General features: G+C 34.5%; 1 protein-coding gene across 7 annotated transcripts in view; it reads right to left on the reverse strand.

The window, feature by feature from the left end:
* Window positions 1-25,786, reverse strand: part of ARB2A (ARB2 cotranscriptional regulator A) — a 483,251-nt gene that overhangs the window by 249,467 nt on the left and 207,998 nt on the right. For 6 of the 7 annotated variants that reach the window (XM_066381837.1, XM_066381841.1, XM_066381839.1 and 3 more), the window contains one exon: window positions 16,873-17,091. The exons of the other annotated variant lie outside the window; for it this stretch is intronic. In XM_066381837.1, coding sequence (XP_066237934.1) covers window positions 16,873-17,091 — 219 coding nt within the window. The remainder of the gene's footprint in view (window positions 1-16,872; window positions 17,092-25,786) is intronic. 7 annotated transcript variants of the gene reach the window in all.

The following is a 25,786-nucleotide window of genomic DNA, read 5'->3' on the forward strand; positions in this document are numbered from 1 at the left end:
TAACAGGGGTCGGGAACCTATGGCTCGCAAGCCAGATGTGGCTCTTTTGGTGGCTGCATCTGGCTCACAGACAAATCTTTAATAAAAAAATAATAACGTTAAAAATATAAAACATTCTCATGTATTACAATCCATTCATTTCCTACCACTCATGTTCATGGTTGTGGGTGGCTGGAGCCAATCACAGCTGTCCTCGGGACAACACCAAATTTTTATTGGATAATGCGTAAAGTACACAGGTCGTTGTATGGCTCTCACGGAATTATATTTTAAAAAATGTGGTGTTCATGGCTCTCTCAGCCAAAAAGGTTCCCGACCCCTGCTATAAGAATGTCAGTTTGCCATACTTGTCAAAATGAAAAATAATTATCACTCACTCCTTCATTTAACTAACATTTGAGTGCCATTTAACCATCATATGCCAGACACCATGGATACAATGATGAATAACACAGGGTAAATACCTAAATAAGTACAGTATGTAAGAACACAAGCAAATAATTCCCAATATAATGAAAAGTAGGCTGAGGATAAAATGAGATACATATACAAAGTCCTAAGCTCAATGTGCAGCACATAGTAAGTCCTCAAACCAGAGTGCCATATACAAGTTATTGTCAATATAAGCCCTACCATATGTGAGAATCCAAATGAAACAATACATTTCAGCCTTCAGATCAAGTCACCAAATGCTTACTCAGGGCTTACTTTGTGCCAGGCACTGTGCTAAGCACTTGGGGGTATATCAATGACAAAACAAAAATATTAGCCTTCTCAGAATTTGCATTTTAACAGGAAACACAGACAGTAAGCAATATTTAGTGAATAAGTAAATTATATAAGAGGTTAGAAGGGATATGTGTTAAAGAAAAAGGATAAAGCAGAGCTGAGTAAAGGGAATGGGTAAGGAGAATGGGGAATGGACAAGGGAAGTGGGAATGGGTAAGGGGACTGGGCAGTGGGTAACGGGAATGGGTTAGGGGTGGGCAGGGTTCTTTTCATTAGGATGATCAAAGCATGCCTCCAGTGAGGTGACAGCCATGCAGGTATACAGGGGAAGGGCAGGGAGACCGGTGTGGCTAGAATGGAGTAAGAGAAGGAAAGAGGGGCAGGACATGTGATGAGAGATATAAGGAGAAGCAGTTCTCCTTTTGCCATCAAATCTCAAAGTCATTTAGTCCGCTTATCCACTTCACAGCTTTATTGAGTACTATTTATGTTCAAGGTACTTGTTGGTGTTCCAGGGTAAAAAAAGATGATTAATTCAGAATATATACCCAAATAGAGCTTAAAATATTCCCACAATGGGAATACTTTATATTAAACCATTTCTGGTATAAACTCAAGTCAGGGTCATGGGAAAAGGAAAGTTATACAGATAGCTAAAAGATATATGAAAAGATGTTCAGCATCCCTAGTTATAAAGGAAATGCAATTCAAAACCACAATGAGATACCACCTCTTACCTGTTAGAATGCCTATAATCAATAAGACAATTAAATAACAACTGTTGGAGAGGATGTAGAAAAAAGGGAACTTTCTTATTTTGTTGGTGGGAATGTAAATCGGTGCAGCTACTATGGAAAACAGTATGGAGGTGCCTCAGAAAATTAAGAATAGAGCTAAAATATGACCCCCAAATCCCTCTTTGGGTATCCATCCAAAAAAATTGAATATACTTACTGTAGAGATATATGTACCCCTGTGTTCACTGCAGCATCATTCACAATAAATAACCCAGCCAGGGAAACAACTGAAGTGTTCTTCAATAGCTAACTGAATAAAGATGTGGTATATACAATACATACAATGGAATACTATTCAGCCATAAAGGATGAAATGAAATACTGCCACTTGTGACAATGTGGATGGATCCTGAACATGTGGATCCTGAACGTATAATGCTAAGTGAAATACGTCAGATGGAAAAAACGAGAACTGTATGATTTTACTCACATGTGACATATTAAACAAAAAGCTACAAATTAACAAACAAAAGAAATATACAAAGAAAATAACAGACTCATTAGATACAGACAATAGAATGGTAGTTTCTGGAGAACGGGGGTGGGAAGGATAAAGCAGTTGAAGAGGGTCAAACACAAGCTGGTAGAAGACTACACTTTGAGTAGGGAACACAAAACAGAGTAGTCAGATGTCGTATTATAAAGTGGCACACCTGAAATTTGTATGTTATTAAACAATGTTGTCCCAATAAATTTAATAAAAATAAAAATATTGAGGTTCTCATTGCAATAACAGGTTGGATTTAATCAAGAAAATGTATAAGGTAGTTTTCAAATTTTAAAATTCAATGTGTTATCTAATTAAGCATTTAAGTATCTGAAACTTATTATTAATGCTAAATTAATAGTTGTGAAAGGACCTTGTGAGCACTCACTGAAAAATACATTTTCCCTTTCTCATACTCCTACAGCACACATATAAACTGCTTCGAAATACTAACCACAATCTTCCCAGTATCAGAGTTGCTTATGATCATTTTAGCCTCCTCATGAGTTTGTAAGTGAGCTCCTAAAGAACATTCTGGCTTTTCTATCTCTGGATCTCACAAGCGGCTAGGGCAAGCATGACATTTTGTAAATAGTGCTCAACTCAACTGAAATATGAAGAGATCTATTCAAGGCTATGCCACTCAAACGAATACATTTTTTTCAGTTTCAAGATACATTTTAAATCTTGATTTGCTATCCTGGTTAACTTCATGTGCCTTCAGTAGAAACTATATGTTTCATTCTCCTCCTATCTTTTATCTTTAATATCTAGCACTTTGGAACTGGTACAAAATCAGTGAAGGTATACTAACAGAATGCAACCTACAACTGATATTGTACTTTTATCAGACTGATAGTTATTTTAGGTATCTTAAAAGTGACAAAAAAAGTAAAATAAAAGACATTATGCAAACAATTAGGACACATAGGGGCTAACATCTCTATGCAACCCAATAATTTAGTCATCAATTCCTAGATTTACCAACTAGGTTTACCACCTAGAGCTCTATCTCTTCTCAATAATATCATATCTGGTGCTAGAGGGAACTCAAACCTGTTCTCAATCTGCTTTGGCAAATAAAAGAATACAAGTGACTACAATAATGTGTAAGTGAATAAACATTTATTGTGGAGGTTACTACTTGTCAAACAGTAGGCAGGTGGTCTCTGTATAATCTGTGAAGTTAATATGGGATAAAATGTAAGAAAAAAAGGAACCTCCATATCATCTCTACTTGGGCTACCCCATAAGGCCAAATAGTCTACATTGCACACCTCTAGGGGGTGCCAGATGAGAACTGTGTAATGAGGCAGTCCTGTTTGATACAATATTTCATCTGTCTATGTACCGTCAATTCTAAAAAGTATTTTATGTACCACTATTTTATGTAACACTAAGAAAAAACTGTTGCCAAATAATCCAGGACATGTCATTAATTTTTAAGATGCAGCCCTGATTCAGAGATGTTAAAATGTTTTAAAATCAATGAGAAAAGCCTGACCAGGTGGTGGCACAGTAGATAGAACGTCGGACTGGGATGCAGAGGACCCAGAAATCCTGAGGTCTCCGACTTGAGCACGGGGTTGCTGGCTTGAGCATGGGATCATAGACATGACCCTCTCACTGCTGGCTTGAGCCCAAAGGTGGCTGGCTTGTAGCCCAAGGTTGCTGGCTTGAGCAGGGGGTCACTCTCTCTGCTATAGCCCTCTCCCTAGTCAAGGCACATATGAGAAAGCAATCAATGAACAACTAAGGAGATGCAACAAAGATATGATGCTTCTCATCTCTCTCCCTTCCTGCCTGTCTATCCCTATCTGTACCTCTCTCTGTCTCTGTCACATAAAAAAAAAATTTAATGAAAAAATGATAATCTGAGTAATTTTCAATTGACTGAGCTATATATGTACAAATAACAGCCCGTCTCTTATGGCATTATTGTATATGCAGGCTGCACAAATACTGTGAGGGAATTTTTTCATTCTTCCGTGTGAAATTTAAACATTAGGAATGAATGAAGTATAATTAACATCATAATTCACATCCAATGCACAAAGATTTTCAAATTTATATTTTTCTTCTTAAATCTTAAAATAGATTGTTAGGAATACTGTTTCAACTATCTTTTAGGTTTGAATCTAAATTACGTAATGTTCACTTATTCTTTTCACGGCCTAATAATACACACACACACACACACACACACACACACCACAAACACATCTACTCTTCTCCCTCAACCCCTTCAACCCTGAGATGAAGTCCAGAGAAATGAGCCACTTCTGAATATGAATGGATGGCAAAATCCTGGTTCTAATACAAAAATTTCAATAACCAGAATGGTAAATAGAAAAACCTACAGCCCAAAAAGAGATGAATAGACACTTCTCCAAAGAGGACATACAGATGGCCAATAGGCATATGAAAAAATGCTCAACATCACTAATCATTAGAGAAATGCAAATTAAAACCACAATGAGATATCACCTCACACCAGTCAGAATGGCGCTTATCAACAAAACAACACAGAATAAGTGCTGGCAAGGATGTGGAGAAAAGGGAACCCTCCTGCACTGCTGGTGGGAATGCAGACTGGTGCAGCCACTGTGGAAAACAGTATGAAGATTCCTCAAAAAACTGAAAATCGAACTTCCTTTTGACCCAGCTATCCCACTTTTAGGAATATACCCCAAGGACACCATAGAACGGCTCCAAAAGGAGAAATGCACCCGCATGTTTGTGGCAGCATTGTTTACAATAGCGAAGATCTGGAAACAGCCCAAGTGTCCGTCAGAGGACGAGTGGATTAAAAAGCTTTGGTATATATATACTATGGAATACTACTCAGCCATAAGAAATGATGACATCGGATCATTTACAATAACATGGATGGACCTTGACAACATTATACAGAGTGAAATAAGTAAATCAGAAAAAAAACTAAGATGAATCCATACATAGAAGGGACATAAAAATGAGACTCAGAGACATGAACAAGAATGTGATGGCAACAGGGGTGGGGGGTGGGGGGAGGGGGGATGGGGTGAAGAAGGAGAGAGGGGTTAGGGGAGGGGAGGGGCACAAAGAAAACCAGATAGAAGGTGACAGAAGACAATTTAACTTTGGGGGAGGGGTATACAGCACAATCAAATGTCAAAATAATCTAGAGATATTTTCTCTCAACATATGTACCCTGATTTATCAATGTCACTGCATTAAATTTAATAAAAAAAATAAAATAAAATAAAACAACATAAAAAAAACACACAAAAAAAACCCTACAGCCCAGTACGAGCTTTGTCACTAATCATAGTGCCAATCTTAGAAAATTATAGAATTTCTCTTAATCTCAGTTTCCTCATCTATAAATAAACTAGAACCTGGTATGTCTCTAAAAAGTACCTACCAAGTTTCAGCTATTATCTTTTGGTACCTTATTCTGGTAGATACCCTCTCCTATAAGTAATAGTCTTCCTAAATGTATGCTTTATATAAAACAGTAAACACATGCAAGCTGAATGAATTGTATACACTCCTTTTAATTGGAAAATGTATGTCTCACTGCCAAAAATTTAAAATACCAATACTTGAGTTCATCTTCTCAATAATATGAATAAAGCAGATTTTAGTTTTGATAGATTTATGTAATTTAGCAGTATAAACTCTTAATTGTAAAGCTAAACTTCATCTGTTGGTTCAAAGTTTAAAAAATTACTAATCCATTACATAACTCAGAAAATTATTGGTATTACCAGTGCTTTGGCAGAAACATGAAACTTTGGCTCAGAATTATTTTTTTTTTATTATTTTTTTTCTGAAGCTGGAAACAGGGAGGCAGTCAGACAGACTCCCACATGCGCCCGACCGGGATCCACCCGGCATGCCCACCAGGGGGCGATGCTCTGCCCCTCCGGGGTGTCACTCTGTTGCGACCAGAGCCACTCTAGTGCCTGGGGCAGAGGCCATAGAGCCATCCTCAGTGCCCAGGCCAACTTTGCTCCAGTGGAGCCTTGGCTGCAGGCGGGAAGAGAGAGACAGAGATGAAGGAGAGGGGGAGGGGTGGAGAAGCAGATGGGCGCTTCTCCTGTGTGCCCTGGCTGGGAATCGAACCCGGGACTTCCGCACGCCAGCCGACGCTCTACCACTGAGCCAACTGGCCAGGGCCGGCTCAGAATATTTAAAAGATTTCCTAAAGGAAAACTGGTGACTGTTAAAAAATGTCAGAGTTAGACCCTGGCCTGTTGGCTCAGTGGTAGAGTGTTGGCCAGGCATATGGATGTCCAGGGTTCAATTCCCTGTTTGGGCACACAGGAGAAGAGACCTTCTGCTTCTCCAACTCTCCTCTCCTCTCTCTCTCTTTCTTCTTCTCCCTCAGCCATGGCTTGATTAGTGTAAGCGAGTTGGCTAGGGAGCTGAGGGTGGCGTAGTGGCTCCACCTCAGGTGCTAAAAAAAAAATGGCTTAGTTGCTGAGCAACGAAGCAACGGCCCCTGATGGGGATTGCCGGGTGGGTCCTGGTCAGGGTGCATGTGGGAGTCTGTCTCTTTGCCTTCCCTCCTCTCACTAAAAAAAAAGAAAGAAAAATGTCAGGTTATTTTAGAACTAGGAAATATAATAGTATCAAGTATCATGAAAAATAAAAGCCTGTAATCCTTCTCCTTATCACCTCCTAAGGGAGAGAGAATTTTCTGAAATTTCACAGAAAAATTTTGGACACCAAATCAGACATTTGGCAAGCTATATTAAAGCTTTTAAAAAATAAATTCAGGTATTAGAATAATTTTTAGGAAAAACAGAAATTAGATAAAAGTCTTGGTAGATGAACAATAAGATTAATATTCAAAACTAATTTTATCTTTGTTTTTATGGGTTCCCTAAATGAGACATTAGATACAAATCATAATCTATTGTTTCTCAAGGGAAAAAAAATCAATGTTTTCTTCTATTATTTAATAAAAATAACACTAAGAATAAAATTAATATGATATAAATATGAGATGAATTTGGTAGTGTTTTACACAGTAATTTAATGCTCCAAAGAAGTAAATCTAAACATATAATTTCATAATGTTTACAAATGCTCATATATTTGATTGAAATTGAAGTGAGATGACTATACAATGGAAATCTTCAAGTTACTAAATAAACACATTTTGTGTGTGTGTGTATGTTACATGAGAGATGCACAGAAAAGTGTTTACTTACATCCATTGATAAAGACATATTGTACATAAATGAATACTGGACAGCTAAAACACCAAAAGGGATGGGGGAACAACATGCTTATATCTGAGAACAGGTCTAAACTTACCGAAAGATAAACTGAAATCAGAGTAGTAATAAAGAAGATCACCTGCAGTAAACAATGCTTTTGAGTCAACTATATAAGCTGATCTGGGCTTTACCTCATTTCCACCTGCAATAACTCCAAACTCCTTTGCAGTCGAGCAACTCAACTACCTCAGATGGGTAGTTTGGGACTTAGGTAAAAATAATGTGTGATAGCATCTTACTCCTGAGAAGAGAATGTGGTCCCAGATTCTACACTCAGTACTTACTCATTGCAACCTTTAACAACAGTCTTTCAATAAAATGTTGCATTGTGGGAAATACCATCTTTCTTTTATTGCAGTAATTGTTTTGTAACCCAAGAAAGATCAATTTACCCATTCACTTATGTATATATTTTCTATACACACAATGAGATCTTAAAGAACCACTTTTAGCCTGACCAGGCGGTGGCACAGTGGATAGAGCATCGGACTGGAATGCAGAGGACCCAGGTTCAAGACCTCGAGGTCGCCAGCTTGAGCACGGGCTCATCTGGTTTGAACAAAGTTCACCAGCTTGGACCCAAGGTCGCTGGCTCGAGCAAGGGGTTACTCGGTCTGCTGAAGGCCCACGGTCAAGGCACATATGAGAAAGCAATCAATGGACAACGAAGGTGTTGCAACAAGAAACTGATGATTGATGCTTCTCATCTCTCTCCGTACCTGTCTGTCTGTTCCTATCTATCCCTCTCTCTGACTCTCTATCTCTGTAAAAAAGAAAAAAAAAAAAAGAACCACTTGTAGAAAATGCTCACCATTGGTAAGGTAGTATAGTGGGAAAAAAAGGATTTACAGTCAAACTTGGGCTCAAACATTATTAGGTATAACTGAATATGTTATTTACATCTCTGAATATCATTTTACTACCAGTGAAGTCAGGATAGTACATGAGATAATTCTGAGAATTACACAAAGAAACAACAACTATTATTTCTAACTAGATAAATGGATGCACAAGGGTCCTAGGTAGTGGGGAGTTGAAGGCAGAGGGTTTTAAAGTGTCCCTTTTCCCCAAGTAAGTGGTGGAAGTTGTGAAAGTGCAAGAATCTACATTCATAATTAGAGCTAAATAGAAATGTAGTAATCCAATTGTATTTTAGATAGCTACCATCAAATGTTACCTTAGATAAGAAATAAGAGGAACCTAATTTAGAGAACTAGAAAGAGCATGGCTTCAAAAATGGAGGGAGAGTCCTGAAAAAATGTCCTTGGATTGTAAATCAAGGACATTACAATAACAACTAACATTTGTTGAGTGAATACTATGTACAAAACCCTGTACACATGTGCCAGACACTAGCACCTGGCTCTTACCCAATATAGAACCAGTCTAATGTAAAGTAAGATAAACAAAACAGAGAGACAGCACTAGTAACAGAGAGACAGCAGCAGTAAAAAACTAGTAGAATATGATAGTAAATTAGAACCCACCTGGATAGCAGGAATAACTAACTGAGCTCTACTGGGAAGCAAGAGGCCCGCCCATGTTAGTAGAAAGGAGGGAATGAGCCTGACCAGGCAGTGGCGCAGTGGATAGAGCGTCGGACTGGAATGTGGAGGACCCAGGTTCGAGACCCCAAGGTCGCCAGCTTGACAGCGGGCTCATCTCGTTTGAGCAAAAAGCTCACCAGCTTGGACCCAAGGTCGCTGGCTTGAGCAAGGGGTTACTCGGACTGCTGAAGGCCCACGGTCAAGGCACATATGAGATAGCAATCAATGAACAACTAAGGCAGTGGTTCTCAACCTGTGGGTCACGACCCCCGCCGGGGTCGCGACCCACAGGTTGAGAACCGCTGAACTAAGGTGTCGCAACGAAAAACTGATGATTGATGCTTCTCATCTCTCTCCGTTTCTTTCTTTCTTTTTTTTTTTTAAAAAGATTTTATTTATTCATTTTAGAGAGGAGACAGAGAGACAGACAGACAGACAGCGAGAGAAGGGAGGGAGGAGCAGAAAGCATCAACTCCCATATGTGCCTTGACCAGGGAAGCCCAGATTTCGAACCAGCGACCTCAGTGTTCCAGGTTGACGCTTTTACCCACTGCACCACCGCAGGTCAGGCCTCTCTCTGTTTCTGTCTGTCCCTATCTATCCCTCTCTCTGTCTCTGTAAAAAAAAAAAAAAGAAAGAAAGAAAGAAAGGAGGGAATGAAAGTTGTAGTTGCTAAAATCCTAAATGGACACGATTCTTTAGGGCCTTCTATTGTTGGAGAAGACCAGGAGACAACAAATTATAAATCCTCAAATCTACTGGCCTTGGGGCCTGACATCTTAGTTTCAATGGAGGGGGTAGGGAAGAGAACAGGTAAAGGAGTCTACATATAGACTTCTATGAGTTCAGGTGAGACTCATAGCCAATTGCCTTAGTAATCTAGTCCTACTCTGTTATAGTTTCTCTATTTTTCTTACATAGCTGCTCACATTGTTCTAGTTTTATGTTGCCTAATATATAAACTGAAATATCATTCTTTTTTTTTAGGTGAGAGAAGGGGAGACAGTGAGACAGACTCCCAAGTGCACTCTGACTGGGATCCACCCAGCAACCCCATCTGGCCCCAATGCTCGAGTACTGAGCTATTTTTAGTGCCTGAAGCTGATATACTCCAAAAGAACTATCCTCAGTGCCAGGCCACACTTGAACCAATAAAGTCACTGGCTGTGGGAGGGGAAGAAGAAGAAAAAGGGGAAGCAGAGCGAGAAGCAGACTGTTACTTCTCCTGTGTGCCCTGACCAGGAATCAAACCTGGTATGTCCATATGCTGGGCCAATGCTCTATCTACTGAGCCACCTGCCAGGGCCGAAAAACCATTCTTATTCTAATCTCATAGACTGCTTTCTTTTGTTCCTTCTTTCATTCAACTTCAAAAGAGATGAGTGGTTCTAGAAATGTGGTCTGTAAACCTCTGTGGATTCCTGAGACTCTTATAAGGGGTCCATATAACAATACTGGTACATTCTTTGTCTTTTGACTGTGTTGGCATTTGCATTAAAAAGTTCAAAAGCAAGAGAATAAAACTACCTGTGACCTAGCATGGATCACACAGTAGTACCAAACTATAAAAGGAGTCATTGTATTCTTCACTGGCACCCACAGAAAAAATTTGGGGAGTGGGGGACAAGTTAGCTTAGAAATTTTAATGAAGCAATAAAAATCGCTTTTATTAAATTTCAACCCTTGAGCATATGTTTAACATTCTGCATGATAAACTAGAAAGTCCACACAAAGCACCTGCAAACCAAACTATGTTATGCTGTTTGTTTAGAAAAAATGTAGTTGTGCAATTGTTGACTTGTGAACTATGGCAGCAACTCTATTTATTCATTCATTCATTCATTTATTTATTTTTATTCAGTGAGAGGAGGGGAGGCAGAGATAGATTCCTGAATGCACCCCAACTGGTATCCACCTGGCAAGCCCACCAAGGGGTAATACTCTGCCCATCTGGGGCCTTTGCTCCCTTGCAATGGGAGCCATTTCTTAGCGCCTGAGGCAGAAGCCATGGAGACTTTTTCAGCACCTGGGACAACTCACTCCAATCGAGCCATGGCTGCAGGAGGGGAGGAGAAGAGAGAGAGAGAGAAGCAAGAGGGGGGAAAGGTGGAGAAGCAGATGGGTACTTCTCCTGTGTGCCCTGACCAGAAATCGAACCTAGGACATCTATACTTTGGGCCGATAATCTACCATAAGCCAACTGGCCAGTGCTGGCAGCCACTGTTTTAATGGAACACTGTTGTTATTTGTAAGACTGATACACTATGCTTATTCCAATTTTGGTCTTTGGAAGCCATTTTTCTGAAAATAAAGTAAACCTGACAGTTCAAGGAAAACAAATAACAGCATTTGTTGTAATTGATAAAAATTGGGCTCTCTTGCTAACATAAAATTCTGAGAAACTTGTAACCTCCCTGATAAGCTTGATATTTTTTAATTTTAAAAGCTTTGCAAATGAGATTGGTAGTGATACTGATAGGTACAATTTTTTGATACCACGTAACATGTCAACATTTGGTCTTAAGTTCATTTGAAAAAACGTAAAGGCCTTAGAATATAGAAAATCTTTAATCAATATTAAATTCTTTTATTGATTGAATTACTAGGTAAGCCTATTTTTTTTTCTTTCCAATTATATTTTAAAAGATTTTCGGCTAAGAAAAAAAAATAAGGGAGAAGAAAAAGAGAGCGTAATTGGGGTATTCAGTTTCTGAGGAAAGCGAAATCCAATATGAACAGCAGCAGCCCCTTGTGGTCTAAGGGGGAAAATAGTGTATTTATAATTACGGGGGTGGAAATATGTTTTTAAAAAGAATATATGTACATATTTAGCCATTTGACTCAGTTCTCAACCCAACACATTAAAAAACAGATGCTTTAAAAAATGATCTGTTGGCAAGATGCTTGTTAAAATTTATCTGTTGAAATATTAAAATTCATTATGAATTAATTAACACATTATATAAAAATAAAATGTTTTTGTTTCATCGTTTTACACAGTACTAAAACCAATGGTGATTAACAGTGGAAATTTTGTGTATCTTGATATGTGTTGCTCAAAAAGAAACTAAATTTATAGGATTACCACTAAATTGATGACATTTTCTGTCTTCACTCTTGAATTCAGTTGGCAGATGTTTTCAAGAACAAAAAATTCCATCTTATTACAAAACATATTAAGCAGGTTTTCCTGCCAGGCATGTTTGACATGATGTTTATTGCCTAGACCAAATCAATTCCCTTAATAAGCCATAATATATGCCAGAAAGTACATTATTTCATATTTAAGGAAAGTTGCCACATGAAACAGTAGGTACTTTGATCTCTCATGTTCTGCTTCTAATGCATTAGAAATATGCTACATAATCCAATAGTTAGTCATGTCTATTTACACTCTTTTAGTAAGTAAAATTAAATTCAACTTTGCTAATCTTAAAGTTTGAGAACTGGAGTTTACTTTACTTCCCCTGCACATATTACATATTTGCAAAAATTTGAAAAAAGATTGACTAATAGATTCCAGAGAAAAAGAATATTCAACTACATGTATATATCAGAAAAATAAAATGGTTCCAGAGATTTACTATCATTGTAATATAAATAAATTTGAACTGGTTGCTAAAACACTAGATAGAAATTACTCTAGTGGCATTAACAGAGAAGAGGTACAGAGGAGAAGACAGGAATTTATCAGCCTTCACCAATTATTTTGGACATAACCCGTCAGAACTTTGAAAACATTTTTTTTTTAAAAGAAAACTTCAATTTATCAAAGATGGCTGTTTCTAAACAATTGTAAAAATTCACATGAATGCTGAAAAAAATCAGGAAACTAGCCATCACTATCTTTCATGTTAAGGAATAAGATTTTTGTGAGGATGTCAACAAGCAATCAATCCATAAATATTTGAGTATCTTCAATGTGTAATGTCAGGCTCTGCCAAGATTCTTATTTTGTAAATTTCTCCTACACATTTGAATTTTTCCTCATGTGGCTATATAATTTCCTTCCGCCATTTCCACTCACAGCATTTAAAAAAATGTTCTGGGTCTAATGAAATTCTATTTCCTATCACCAAAGCCCACAACTAAGTCTCTTAGGGAAAAGATATCAAGCAGTTCCAACCCAGTATTTCATAGATTGGCCTCAAATCACTTTTGTCTATATTCTGCTTATGTGGAATATAAAAAACTATTAAGTTCTTTTCATTGATCTTCTTCCTCAGTTGGAGTTCTTGTCCTTTTATGGTCCAGTTTGATACTAGAATTATCCTCATTCCTATGCTGCAGGTCACATTTTCACTTATGTCTGGACTAAGGCTTCTTTGCCTTTTGGCTCAGATCAGTGTAGACTAAAGCCTCCTCTTTTCACTTTGGTTTGTGTCCAGGGGCTTGGATTCTAAATGTGTGAGTTTAGTATCAGTTCCTCACTCCCCTACATTATACTCTGTACTACTGTAAACACTGGCTCATATCTGCTTTTTCCTAAGGATTGACATGCAATTCCAAAATTCATAAAGCATGTCCAAAGATCTAGAGGATTGTGGGGAGATCTAGTGGAAAGGCAAGAAAGATAAATTGGTAATATTGATAATATTATGAGACAAAAATACAAGCAATGTTTCAAGACAGCACATGTTAAATTCCATGTAAGTTAACTAATCATAGTAACTTCTGAGAATCACAGTAAGGAGATTACAGTGAGAGGAAAATGTGGGATATCAGCTGGGTACTACAAGATAGATAGATCTGGATTAAGATAAAGAACAGGAAGCAAATTTACAGATCCCATAAAGCACTAAGTGTATATAGGACAGAGCAAGTACTGGCTATATTCTTATCAGCAAGGGTGTAAAACAGAGATAGCAGTAGGTCAGCATAAAATATTTCCATTTTCATCCATAATTTTAGCACCAAGATGATATAGCTAAAAAAGGAAAACAATACATTTTATATATTCAGATGAAAATGCATAGATCAATCAATGTGTCAAATACATCTTGACATACTTTTTATCGTTGATTTTTAGAATGTGTTCTCGGCCACTGGATTGGGTAGGAGACCAACAATCTAATTTTGTTTTACTTTGTTTGAATGTTTCCTCACAGAGAATCAACAGGATAATTTAATAATGCAGGACATATTTCTAAAAGCAGTAGTAGTTAGAGATTTTAATCTTGGCTTCAACACATCATTAAATAAAATTGTATTGGTGAGGTTCTACTCTGCAAATGGTCATAGGACAGCTCTGGTCGAGGCTCTGGGCACGCGCAGTTAGCGAAAGAGACTAAGTGCCTGCTCTCACACAGCTCACACTGGGTGCTATGTGACCTTGGGAAAATAGCTAAGTTTGACCCACAGTCTAATCATCCATAAAATTAGATACCTATTAGTGAGCTTATTAAAATAAAAATATTTAAATATATTTATTATGTATATATTATAAGTACATATAAATTTCAGACATTTAATAGTGTCTATAAAATGATAACTGGTTAAAAATCTATAAAATAATCAGATGTAGTCTACTATATCATATCATAATTTTATTATATTTGGTTGTTTTCATATTTCAGACACAGTTTGTTTTTGACTAGAAAGAACAATGTGGTAAAGAAGAAAAGGAGCAAGAACGTCCAGTAATTAGAAATCTTGGTTTCAAGACTTACTTCTACCATTTAATAGTTGGTTATGTAATTATAGACAAAAATGGACAATCTGTGCAGCAGTTTCCTTAACCATAAAATAAGGATAAAACTATGTGATCCACCTACTTCTTAGGTTTGTTCCAAGGAATAAATAATAAATTTCAAAATGTAAATGATTAATGTATAAAAGTTAATACATCCCCATCACATCCCCTGTTCTGTGTATGAGAATTACAAACCCTTATTATCTGGAGATTTGTAGAGGGAAGGAGGGTACCAGAATTCACTTCTCAAGTGGATCAAAATTCCCTAAGAATTAATACACCATACACAAACTGAAGCATTCTTTTCTTTCCTACTATAGAACCATGCCTTATTATATAGAAGTATATTTGAAGACTATCTGCTAAAACCCTGCTATTTTGCACAATTCCAGAAGATTTTAAGAGAAAGGTGTTTGGTAGGAAAAATAACATTTCATAACTAAGACTATAAGATAAAATGTTGTATTATCTATATAAGTCTATTTCTGCCTTTTACCCTCTTTTATGGGAACTGAGACCATTAAGTTAAATGGGACAAGAAAGAAAGAAGCAAAAAGACATGATAAATAAAGAGAGAAGTAAAAATGGCAGAAGTGTAAAAGAGATAAAAGAATTAAAGAAAATGACAAAGGGAAAGAGAGCAGATCTTAACAATGAAGCAACATAAAAGATTTTTTTCCCTTGGTGTAAGAAAAGAAACTGATGCAGGGATAAACTAAACAGATGTGAAAAACAGAATCAAGAAAATGCACACATAGAACAAAAGAAAGAAATCAAAGCAATAGTGGCAAAATAAAGAAAAAATAGAAAAGAAGTGATAAAATCTACAAGACAGATGTCAGAAATAGATGCTTAATCTGTACATTTCATCGGCAAATAAAAGAAACTTTTTTAAAAAAGAAACAATACACAAAATCACATTGTGTGCATTTCACATAAAAAGTGAATACTCTTAATGTTTATATGTTTCAAAACCTTACACAATTTGTATTTAGATTCTGGATATCAAAGAGAGTGTTTTTAAAACTCTGCCTTAAGATGGTGGTTGATAAACTGGATCATACAATAGAAAGCTGAGGACAACTGACAGAGAAGAAGGTAACATAATGGCCCTGATGTAGTCATAGGAAAGAAAGGTAGCAACATAACTATGTTAGAACAAGCAAGCTACTTACTGATTCCAAGTCTAATTGCTCTGGTTTTTCAAATAATACGTAATAAGATGCTTTTCAGAAATTTAAATATAATGATCTGTCAAACTTTTGCTTTGCTCATTGGTCAATGTGCTTTGGGTATTCTGAGTCAAGAACACATATTTTTGAGTCTTGAAAACTGATATGTGGTTTTCACTACTGCATACCTGTCATAACTAACTCAACAGACTGACTGACCTATAATCAAATGTCTTGAACATCTAGAGTATAATTCCCAAAAGTATAGTGAGTATTGAACTAAAAGTATATATATATTAAAGAAAATAACTCTGAAATCCATATATTTCTCCTCAAAGGTGGTATGAACTATTTTATTAATGAGCTTTTAAATAAGTGTAATAATAGCTCAAACTGAATAATCTCAAACATTGCTATCTTATAGTATAATTTATAAAATGTTAATTGTCTATGTTTAAATGTTCTGAATTGCTCACTTTTGAAGAACATTATCAATTTACTAATTTACATACCCTGTAGCATTTTTGACATGCTTTACTATTAAATCATATTCCTAGTATCCATAATAAGAGCTTTGAAAACTGCAGGAGTCTCATATATATAATACACAGTATATATCAAGTAGAATGTGTTAAAGTGCAAATAAAATAGTTTGTGCCACTGCAGAATTAGAACTCCTTGGGCAGCACTGCTGTAACGACTTCATGCTGCTAGCATTACAAAGTGCAAGGGTTCACTGGGTAAGAAAAGAGCAAAGGACAGAGTTCCCTCATTACACTATCCTTAAAAGTATTCTCGATTAAATACTTATTAAGATATTAATTACTCTTCCTCCCTCCATCTGCCTCCAGAAGTTAAGCAGAGACATGGTGGACGGATGGTTGCTCGTAGGAAAACAATGCATTAAAACTACCATGAGTCAAGTTGAAGACTGATGTTTTGTATGGTGAATTTTTAGTTGCTGTAGAAACTTCTATTAAATATCACACTGACACAAGAATAATGTGCTTGTAATTTTGAATAGAAAACAGAATACATTTCATTCAAGTAGAACCCATATGGAAAATGGTAAAAAATTAAAGAATTAACTGCTTCTTTAAAAAGATAAACAAATTAACATATGAAATAAAACATAAAAAAAAATGGTGGGAAGTACCGATCTTATTTTTACTTACTCTAATATACAACTGCATCATTTCTTTTTCTCTTTGAGGGTTACGATACTTCTCATAGAAATCGCGTCGCTTCTTTGTTTCTTTAGAGACTTTATCTTTTCTTTCCCGTTTCTCTGCTGGCTCATCTGAACTATCAGAAGACAACTGTACATGTGTCCTTGGCTTTTCTACTTCAATATAGTTTTCATTGGGATTCAGAACTATCACTCCATATCCTTCCTGATTAAAAGAAGACAGCATCATTTAATCCTAGGAACCATTTCAATTTGTAAAAATGTTCTTAAAATTTCATAAGTTATTTAACACATTTGCATACTTATTAAAATATTATTTTATAAAATATTATAGTTTTAATTGTTCCAAAAAAAGTCATTTAAAATTATTTGCCGTATGGATTATCTGTAAGAGCAAAAAGATGTAATTGTAACAAAGATTAAAAAGCTTAAATTAAAAAAAATACTTCAGATATTCCAGAACCCCCAAAATAATCGAAATAAATTATGAAATAAATATGTGCTTTCTAATTACATTCATATTTATAATATACACTTTGAAAAAATAATCTCTTTGAAATTAAAGTTTACAATCCAAACTGCATTTTGTTGAATTTTCTTCTTTACAATTTGTACTCTAACAAGCATTCTTTATTTGTTTGAATGGTAAAAAAATATATAAAATAAACATAATCTCACATTTACATATGTATATTATCAGAATTACATGTGTATATTATCAGAAACACATAGTATCTATCTGTGCATCTTAAAATTTTTTTCACCTTTCTTCTTTCAAAAGGACACATCAATCATAAAACAAAATAAATTAGTATCTTAGAATAATGTATAGATAGCAAGTCTTTAACCCTGAAATTGCTTTCATTTTTTTAACTACCATAAAAATTTCTCCTTATAAAGAACTAGTACCAGTAAACAAATTCCAAAGTTTAAAATACAGCTTATTGAGCTATTAAACTTTTTAAAAGTTTTAAAACATGTTTTCCTGTCTGACTTAATATTAGTGAGGCAAACATTTCTATGGTTATAATTAAGGACACTTTGATATTCATACTGTGATAACTGGTGAAATATTCTAACGAAGAGAAAAAAGGAAAGAGTAAACAATTAAAACTGACAAGCATGCACAGCACAAATTTCTGAAAGTATTATGTATCTTGTCTTTTCTATTACATTCTGTTCTGTAGGTCTCCTCATTTTGCTCTGTACAATCCTGTCAGGTCATACTAAAAACATGTATTATATTACAATAAGAAAATCAGAGCTACACAAAAATTAAGTTTTAACAAATCATCTTTACTATATATATACACTTCTAAAAACTATTACTGTAGAATCTACTTTATTTGAAATTTAATTCTTTTTTTGAAAAAACTAACCATAAGGTGATAACAGTAATAAGAGCATAGACTCAATTATCTTATTTTTAACTATGCTACATTGCTGTATGTACTTGGTTATTTTAACAGCTGATTTCACAAAATACATACAAATTTCACTGGCACTGTTTAAATTCTATCCTACAAATGAGATATTATTGTCTATAACCATGATATGGTTTGAAGATTTTGAATATCATTGAAGTTCTTATTTTAGTGATAGGACTTTAATCAAGATATATTTGTTTTACATATATGAAAACTATATAATATGTACCAAACTAATTAAAAAAGACTACATATTCTTCATACATGTTTGAATAAAACTTTTAGAAAAATGCCTCTTTCATGAAAGCCTTATAAAATACTTTACAGGATTTTAAATTTAAATGTTCTACATCAAAGCGCAAGAAAAGTTTTTTTTTTGTTTTGTTATTTTTTTTTTAAGTTTCTTAGCTAGTAAGTCAAAGTTTTAACAACAAAAGATATTTTATTTGGTGCTGCTTTATTCTAATCTGTATAGCTATTCAAAAGTCTTGTAATTCATTGTAATCACTGTCAGGTAGACAGATTGTCACTTGGTGCTTTTCTACAGTTGGACACACTTGACTAGTTATTAAAATCACATTTGAAGGAAGTTCCTACCCCTCTTCCTTGTGCCTCTTACGACTTTTCACGCCCTTCTCAAATTTCAGCTATAACTTCTCCTCCCACCAGAAGTAAGTTAAAGAACACTGTTGCATTCTGCTGAACAGGGTGAAATAGACACATTCAGTACACTGTCTCTCAAGTAAGGCACATAGTCAAAAAAGGTCACCACAGGCCAAAAAGAAAATTGCCTCCTTACTAGATTTTGTACCATGAGTAAGTGGTCTCCTGTCATGTTTCTTCCCTGCCTCTCTGAGTGAACTGAACTTTACAAACACATACACACACACACACATACACACACACACACCCTCTTACACATGAGTTAGAGATGAAAATAGTGATATACTACATTTTAATGATAATTCAAAAAATTTAAAGACAAGATAACAAACTTGGACTTTAATAAATGTATAGAAATTAGCATCACCTTTGCAAAATGACTAAATTCCCAATAAACTCTTCAGACAACATTTAAAGTCAGCAGAATCACAACTCTTACCCTAATTTATAACTTAATCACTAGAAAGAATATTTTCAGAGTATCAGGCTTATTTTAAGAGAACTTTCTTCAATTTTTGGAAATCATGGATTGTAAAATTATTGTGCCTATTTGATTTTAAATGGACTCTAAAATTTGATGTGTCTATCTAAATAAGTATAAAAACAGATACACATAAATCATCAAAGAAGTAGTATTTGTCTAAGTTATTGATTATGTAACTGAAAATTACACGACTCATTTGTCCAATTTTATAAAGACACAATGTCAATTATTCACTGAGGCACCAACAGATGAAAAATGATTCTATTTTAAAATCACCCCTATATAAATCAATTAAAGAATTTTTATTATTTAGATTCCAACAGCAAATGTTTCTCTTTGAACACCTGAATTATTTAGAAAATATTTTATCATTTAGATATTTCATACTGCCAATTTAACTAAGGAAATAACAATCAAGAAATAGCCAGGAACATTTTCTGCAGAAATGAGAGCTAATTTTAATAAATGTCTTTGTTGAAAACTCAATTACCATTCGTTAAAAATCTAACATTTTTCTATTAAAAATTTCCTGATAAGTTAATTAATGCAATACTCACAAAGACCATTCATAACCATTTTATAATGAGTAGGAAAAAGCTAACTAACAAACTATGTTAACTACCCATTGATATGCTCTAATCATAGATATGCAGTAAAACTTCGTCTTTTATTCCTCCTGTGTCACATACAAACACCAAACATTGTCAAACAAATCTCTTTATATAATAAAACTAAAAATATTTTTTCCATGTCAACCTTAAGATACGGAAACCAAGAGGTCAAAGCAATAGTTAAAGTAAAACAAACCAGAGAATATACCAGTAGTTCAATTTAACCATTTTAAGTAGAATAAATCAATTTATATCTTTAAAAAATCAGAAATAACATTTAAAAATTCCTTCTTTTTCTAGTAACTCAATCAGTTTACACAGACATAGTTAAAAAAAAGATCCTAATTTGACCTTTAACAAATGTACCTATAAAGTTTTATAAACCTACTTTATAAAATCTGGCATCAAATACAATATTATAAAAGAATTGCACTTTCCCATTCTAACAAGAAAGCCTCCATTACTAATGCTTAAAACCATACACATTTTATATTGAAGTATACCTTTAATATTTAATTATTCCTTAGGCATACTAAATTTCTCATAAGATGAAAAGTTAAGGCATTTCAAATATACACAGAAACTTACATTATCTTTAACAAGATAAAATGATCAAACTGATTATCTAACATTGTATAACTAAATAAATAAAACTTCTTGAATCTTTGATAATGATTTACCCAAATCAATTCCAATATCCAACATTTTGGATATTGAAAGAGAGAAAGTATACATAAAGTTATTAACTCATGTTTGATCACAGTCTAGTAGATCAAGAAAGTAATAAAGAAGACAGATATTGGAAAAAGTAAGTTTTATCTCTTTAATTTGTCTCATTGCTTTTTTCTATCCTTTTGTAGCTATAACTGTAGCTTCATTTTCAAACTAGTGTTTATAAGGTATAAACCATACGATCTTAATCAGAAACTCTCAAAATTTTAAAGTTAGACACAACATTTTATTCAGCACAATTACTTGCTGTGATTTAAACTGAATACACAGGCCTCAAGGCCTCCTTTACTTTGAAGTCGATAGATGCACTTACTAATAAATAATAGTTCATTTATTATTCAGTCAACAAATGATGGCTTAGGTCAGAGAGGTCTAAAACAGACAGGTGATGTCAAACACAAAGAACCAAAGAGGACCTCTTGCTAAAGAAATTAAATCAGTATAGAAATGAACTTATCAAGAAGATTCTAAATTTAGGTATAAGTTTTAAATGCCTGACAAAAAAAAGAATGTACTTTTCACCCCAGAAGAAACAGTGCTAAAACTGAAGATTTATCCAAGTTAATTTACCTAATAATGACCAATTATAAAGAATATGAAAAACAGGAACAAATGCTACATCTTTTCAAATCTCCTGCGGTTGACTAAATAATCAGCTGAAAAGTACTCAACTCTGCATATTAACCTTCCAATACTGCTAGCCACATGTGACCAAAGGGGTCAGGGACCAGAGTAGAATCCTGTGACCTATAGAACTATCAGTTGTGGTCTTCAGGCAAGGCTCTATAAGAGATAATTTTACACAGACTGATCGATCATATTTTCCAAGTTCAGCATTCTATCTGCTTGGGTTTAAAGAAGATAGGTGCTCATCCTCAAGGGAAATGAAACACAAAGTGTTTTATCTATAAATTACATCTACCCATGATTGAAATGGACAAACCACTGTCCACTCATCTTTTCTGAAAAGATGTATGTTGTGGTTATTCTCTTTTTCACAAGAAAGGTATGTATATGTCACTGTTGCAACATCCTAGGTACAACACTGAGATAAGGTCATGACAACCAATCAGAAGTCACTAGTGAAGCGTTAAAGTAAACATAGCTGTTGGAGCTGCAGCTCTGCTTGAAAAATGCCCCCTCCATTATTTCAGCAATTTTCTCAAGACGTGACCTGGGACTGAAATGCCTGAAATGTCACTTGACTCCGTTTTGTGCTTCTTCCCAATATGCATTTAGGTAACAGCACCCTGCTAATATCTTGTAAATTGTCTGTCACAAAGATGTTTCAACCTGTAGCTCCCTAAATTCCAATGTATATTACATGGTATAAAAATACCATAATATGGACCAACATAGACTATCCCAGTAAATTTCCAACTTCAAATAGCTCATCAAGTTAGTAAGTAAAAGAAAACATGCCACAAAAAGTTTTCAGAGGACCACCTGTTGTCTATTATTTTTACATAGCACTTACTCATAAATCATAACACAGGGTAATTAATCAAGCTGTCAAAGAGAAGGTCAAAGGTTATATGGTAGAGTCAGAAGGTCATGCATGGGCTGATAGAGGTCAGGGTCACACTGCATTCCTCATTATCAAGTTGGGATGAGAGACGGCCCAAGCAAACAAAAGTGAAAGCAGATGGAGAAGTGAGTGGATAAAAAAAAAAAGAGAGAAAATTTCACAAACAAAAAGAAAAGTGAAAGAAGACTGTCAGCTGTCTTCAAGTAGAGAATAGAGGAGAAAACAAATAAACTGAAAAGTGCTCAAAGGAGCTCAAGGACATAAAGAAACTACAGTTTTATTAATTAAATAAGTTGAATATAACTTTTCCTGGCCTTATTATTAGTGCAAACTAAGCAATATTAGAAAATATGAGTTTGCTATCTTTATATGTTCCCTAGTTAGTATGCTCAAGATAAAATAAGGTAAAGGCAAATAGTTCCAAGGATAAAGTATGATTACATAAAAAAACCCAAAAAACTTATGAGGGTTTTTTCCTTTTAATATTGTTTCAGGGTTATAACATAAACGCAAATAGTTTTAAGCTATGGATAGATAATTTTTTAGTATGACATAAGGGTATCCACAAACAAATGCATCATAAAAGTCCTTTTGAATAACAAAACAGTTATAAAATATTCTATTATTACGCTGGCCTGAATTAGATGCAGAAAACTGTGCAAAATTAGCTGTCACCCTTTGCTCAAAATCTTTGTTAATCTCATTTTGAATGTTTGCAGCTTTATCAACACATGCATCAATGTCAGCTCCTTGGTTACTGAACTGCTGTAGTTGGAAGAAGATATAATTAAAATGTTTTGGCACAGAAAAGGTGAAATTGTATCTTCCCTTGTTCCCTTAGGAGTCTGTAAAACATGAAGGATATATTGACAAACACACACCCTTGTCTCCGGTTCTGACATCCCAGGTCATCCAAGTGCTATTTTTTTTTAAAACATTCACTTTGCATTTTACCCATATTTTCACCTGTTCTGCTTCTAACTTTTACTAGGTTTTAAGACACTATGTTGCTTACATTTCACAAATTTCTCTTCTAATCATCAATATCATATTAAATCATTCTATAAACGTACAAAAGCATTAAAAAAACCATTTGCCATTGATTATACAGGATGGAAACATGCTTTAATACTGTACAGCATTATGAAATCTTTTATATTCTTTTCTACTCATTCTTATAAAAAGACACAAAAGGTACCCCTGACATTTATACATTAAACTAAAAAGAAATAACATGCTACAACTGTTGCCCAGTCAATGACACATCAAAATCCTTCAATGGATATAGGGAACCCTATCAATACCTTTCTTTATCACATGGTCCCAAGTGGACTTGGATGGACAAATTTATCTTATGAACTTTACTATTCTGCATGCTAGTTATGCCGTTATGCTTTAGAGTGCTAAATGAAAATACAATTTTCTCCTAACTATTATTAAAACCCATTACAAAATTGTGTAAATATCATTGCTATCAAGCTATACATGACAGAAACGTGGTTTTCCAAATTCTATCATTTCCACCCAATCAGATATCTACACAACATATGCTTGTCTTTTAGTTACTCTTAAAACCTGCTTAAGAACCATGATACATAAATCACTTCATCTTAAAATATGCCACATTTCTCTTTTTTCTCAAATGAAAATATTCTGTTTAAAACATTCTTGTTTTTCCCCCCCAAGGATATATCAGTGCTTTGCTTGTAGTTCTCAAGTCCACTTACAAGGACAAGGACATAATGAATGATCTCATGTATTCACTTAGTAATTCATTAAACACTGACTTCATCAAACAAATATTTAATAAGCAGCTACTATTTACCAAGCACTCTGCTAGGTACAGCACTATGCTCGCTTATAAATCACCTTTTACATTAAAATATAAAATTCCAGATTGGAAGTAAATACAAATCCCTTAAAAGACTATTTTATTCTTCAAGAGAAAGAGGAATATAAAAATGAAATGAGAAAGTATTATGGCAAAATTTTTCTAAAACCATTCTAGCTAGACTTTCAAGGATAACTAACTCTAAATGGTAAGCTATGTTTGTGTTAAGAGTAGTATTTAAACTTAATTTATCACAATGCAAATATACTGCTTGTGTGTGTGTGTGTGTGTTCATGTACAGTTGTGCTGTATATATTCAGACATTTTTACAAGTAAAATCATTTCATAATCTAAGGGAAAAGCTACATACAACTATTCCCTAACAGGTGCGATTGAGTTGAGCTATGAATTTTTCTTTCCACAGTGACCTATGTCAGAAGATCTTCTCATACTTCTGCTAAATAATTTAATTACTTATGAGTTATGGTTTCTTTGTAACCTTTTAAATGACTAACTCATTAAAATGCAAAAATATGCAAAACATGATGTCACCAGGTCAAACAGCTGTGTTGGTAAAATTATGGCTGTGAATGTCCCCAAGAACATGAAAATATTAATAATTTATATTGCTCATTAGATGGCAAAACTCTTTAAACAGATTTAGAGACAGATTAATTTTATAATCACAAAATGCTACACTACCTCATAGTAGCAAATCTTTCTACCATCTGTGACCCTTTGGTATACATAAAACATATAAAAATTCATAATGCCTTAAAGTTTTAGCGTTATAATAAAAATTTTCAGGAAAAATGTGATAGGTATCTGAAATATAGAGGTAAAGGGCTTTGTTTTAGAAAACACAGCTATTTGTGAACTTTAATCATAACTTAATTTTCCTTCAAAGAGACAAGACACAGTAATAGCAAGTAAGTTAGAGGACAGGATAGTCAACAAGTCTCACCACTGCAAATCAACAGGATGAGATACTGTCTGAAAAACAGACGTCACACTATGACTTCAGACCTTGTGTAGAAACTTCTCAGAGAATGACAAGAAATGATAAAATTATATAAACAAAGTACTATCATATTTAAAGTTCAAAATGCCTCATGCCTGTCTTCACAGCATCATGATGGTGGTGAAAGCAAAAGGCAAGTAAAAGATCCCCCAACAACCAATTGTTTTAAATAGTGTTTCTAGTTTAAAAACAAGCGCTAGTTGTCAAATCTGTGCTATTTAGCCAGGAAACTAGTTTCATAATGATCATGTTTTTCTGTCTCTTAAACAGTTTAAACATCAGATATGTTATTTACCACTATAAATTATAGAAATGTGTTTATCTGTTATCACCAGCAGCAACAAAATTCCTTTTATGTACGCTTAATAATGTTCTTTACATTAATAATCTATTATAGGCCAAAATTAATGCAAAGACAAACATGATATGTGGTCTTTAAAAACACACAATGATTAGGTAATCCTAATTTTAAAATTCCTTCTTAAAAATGGGTAAAGTAGGAAAAAGCAGTATGCCCATCTGAGTTCTGATGTGAAATAATATTGAGGACGATTGTTATGTGAAAGAGAAGGGTTAATAGGGATTTTAAACTAATGAACACAG

Source organism: Saccopteryx leptura, chromosome 4 (assembly GCF_036850995.1).
Source record: "Saccopteryx leptura isolate mSacLep1 chromosome 4, mSacLep1_pri_phased_curated, whole genome shotgun sequence".
NCBI lineage: Eukaryota > Metazoa > Chordata > Mammalia > Chiroptera > Emballonuridae > Saccopteryx > Saccopteryx leptura.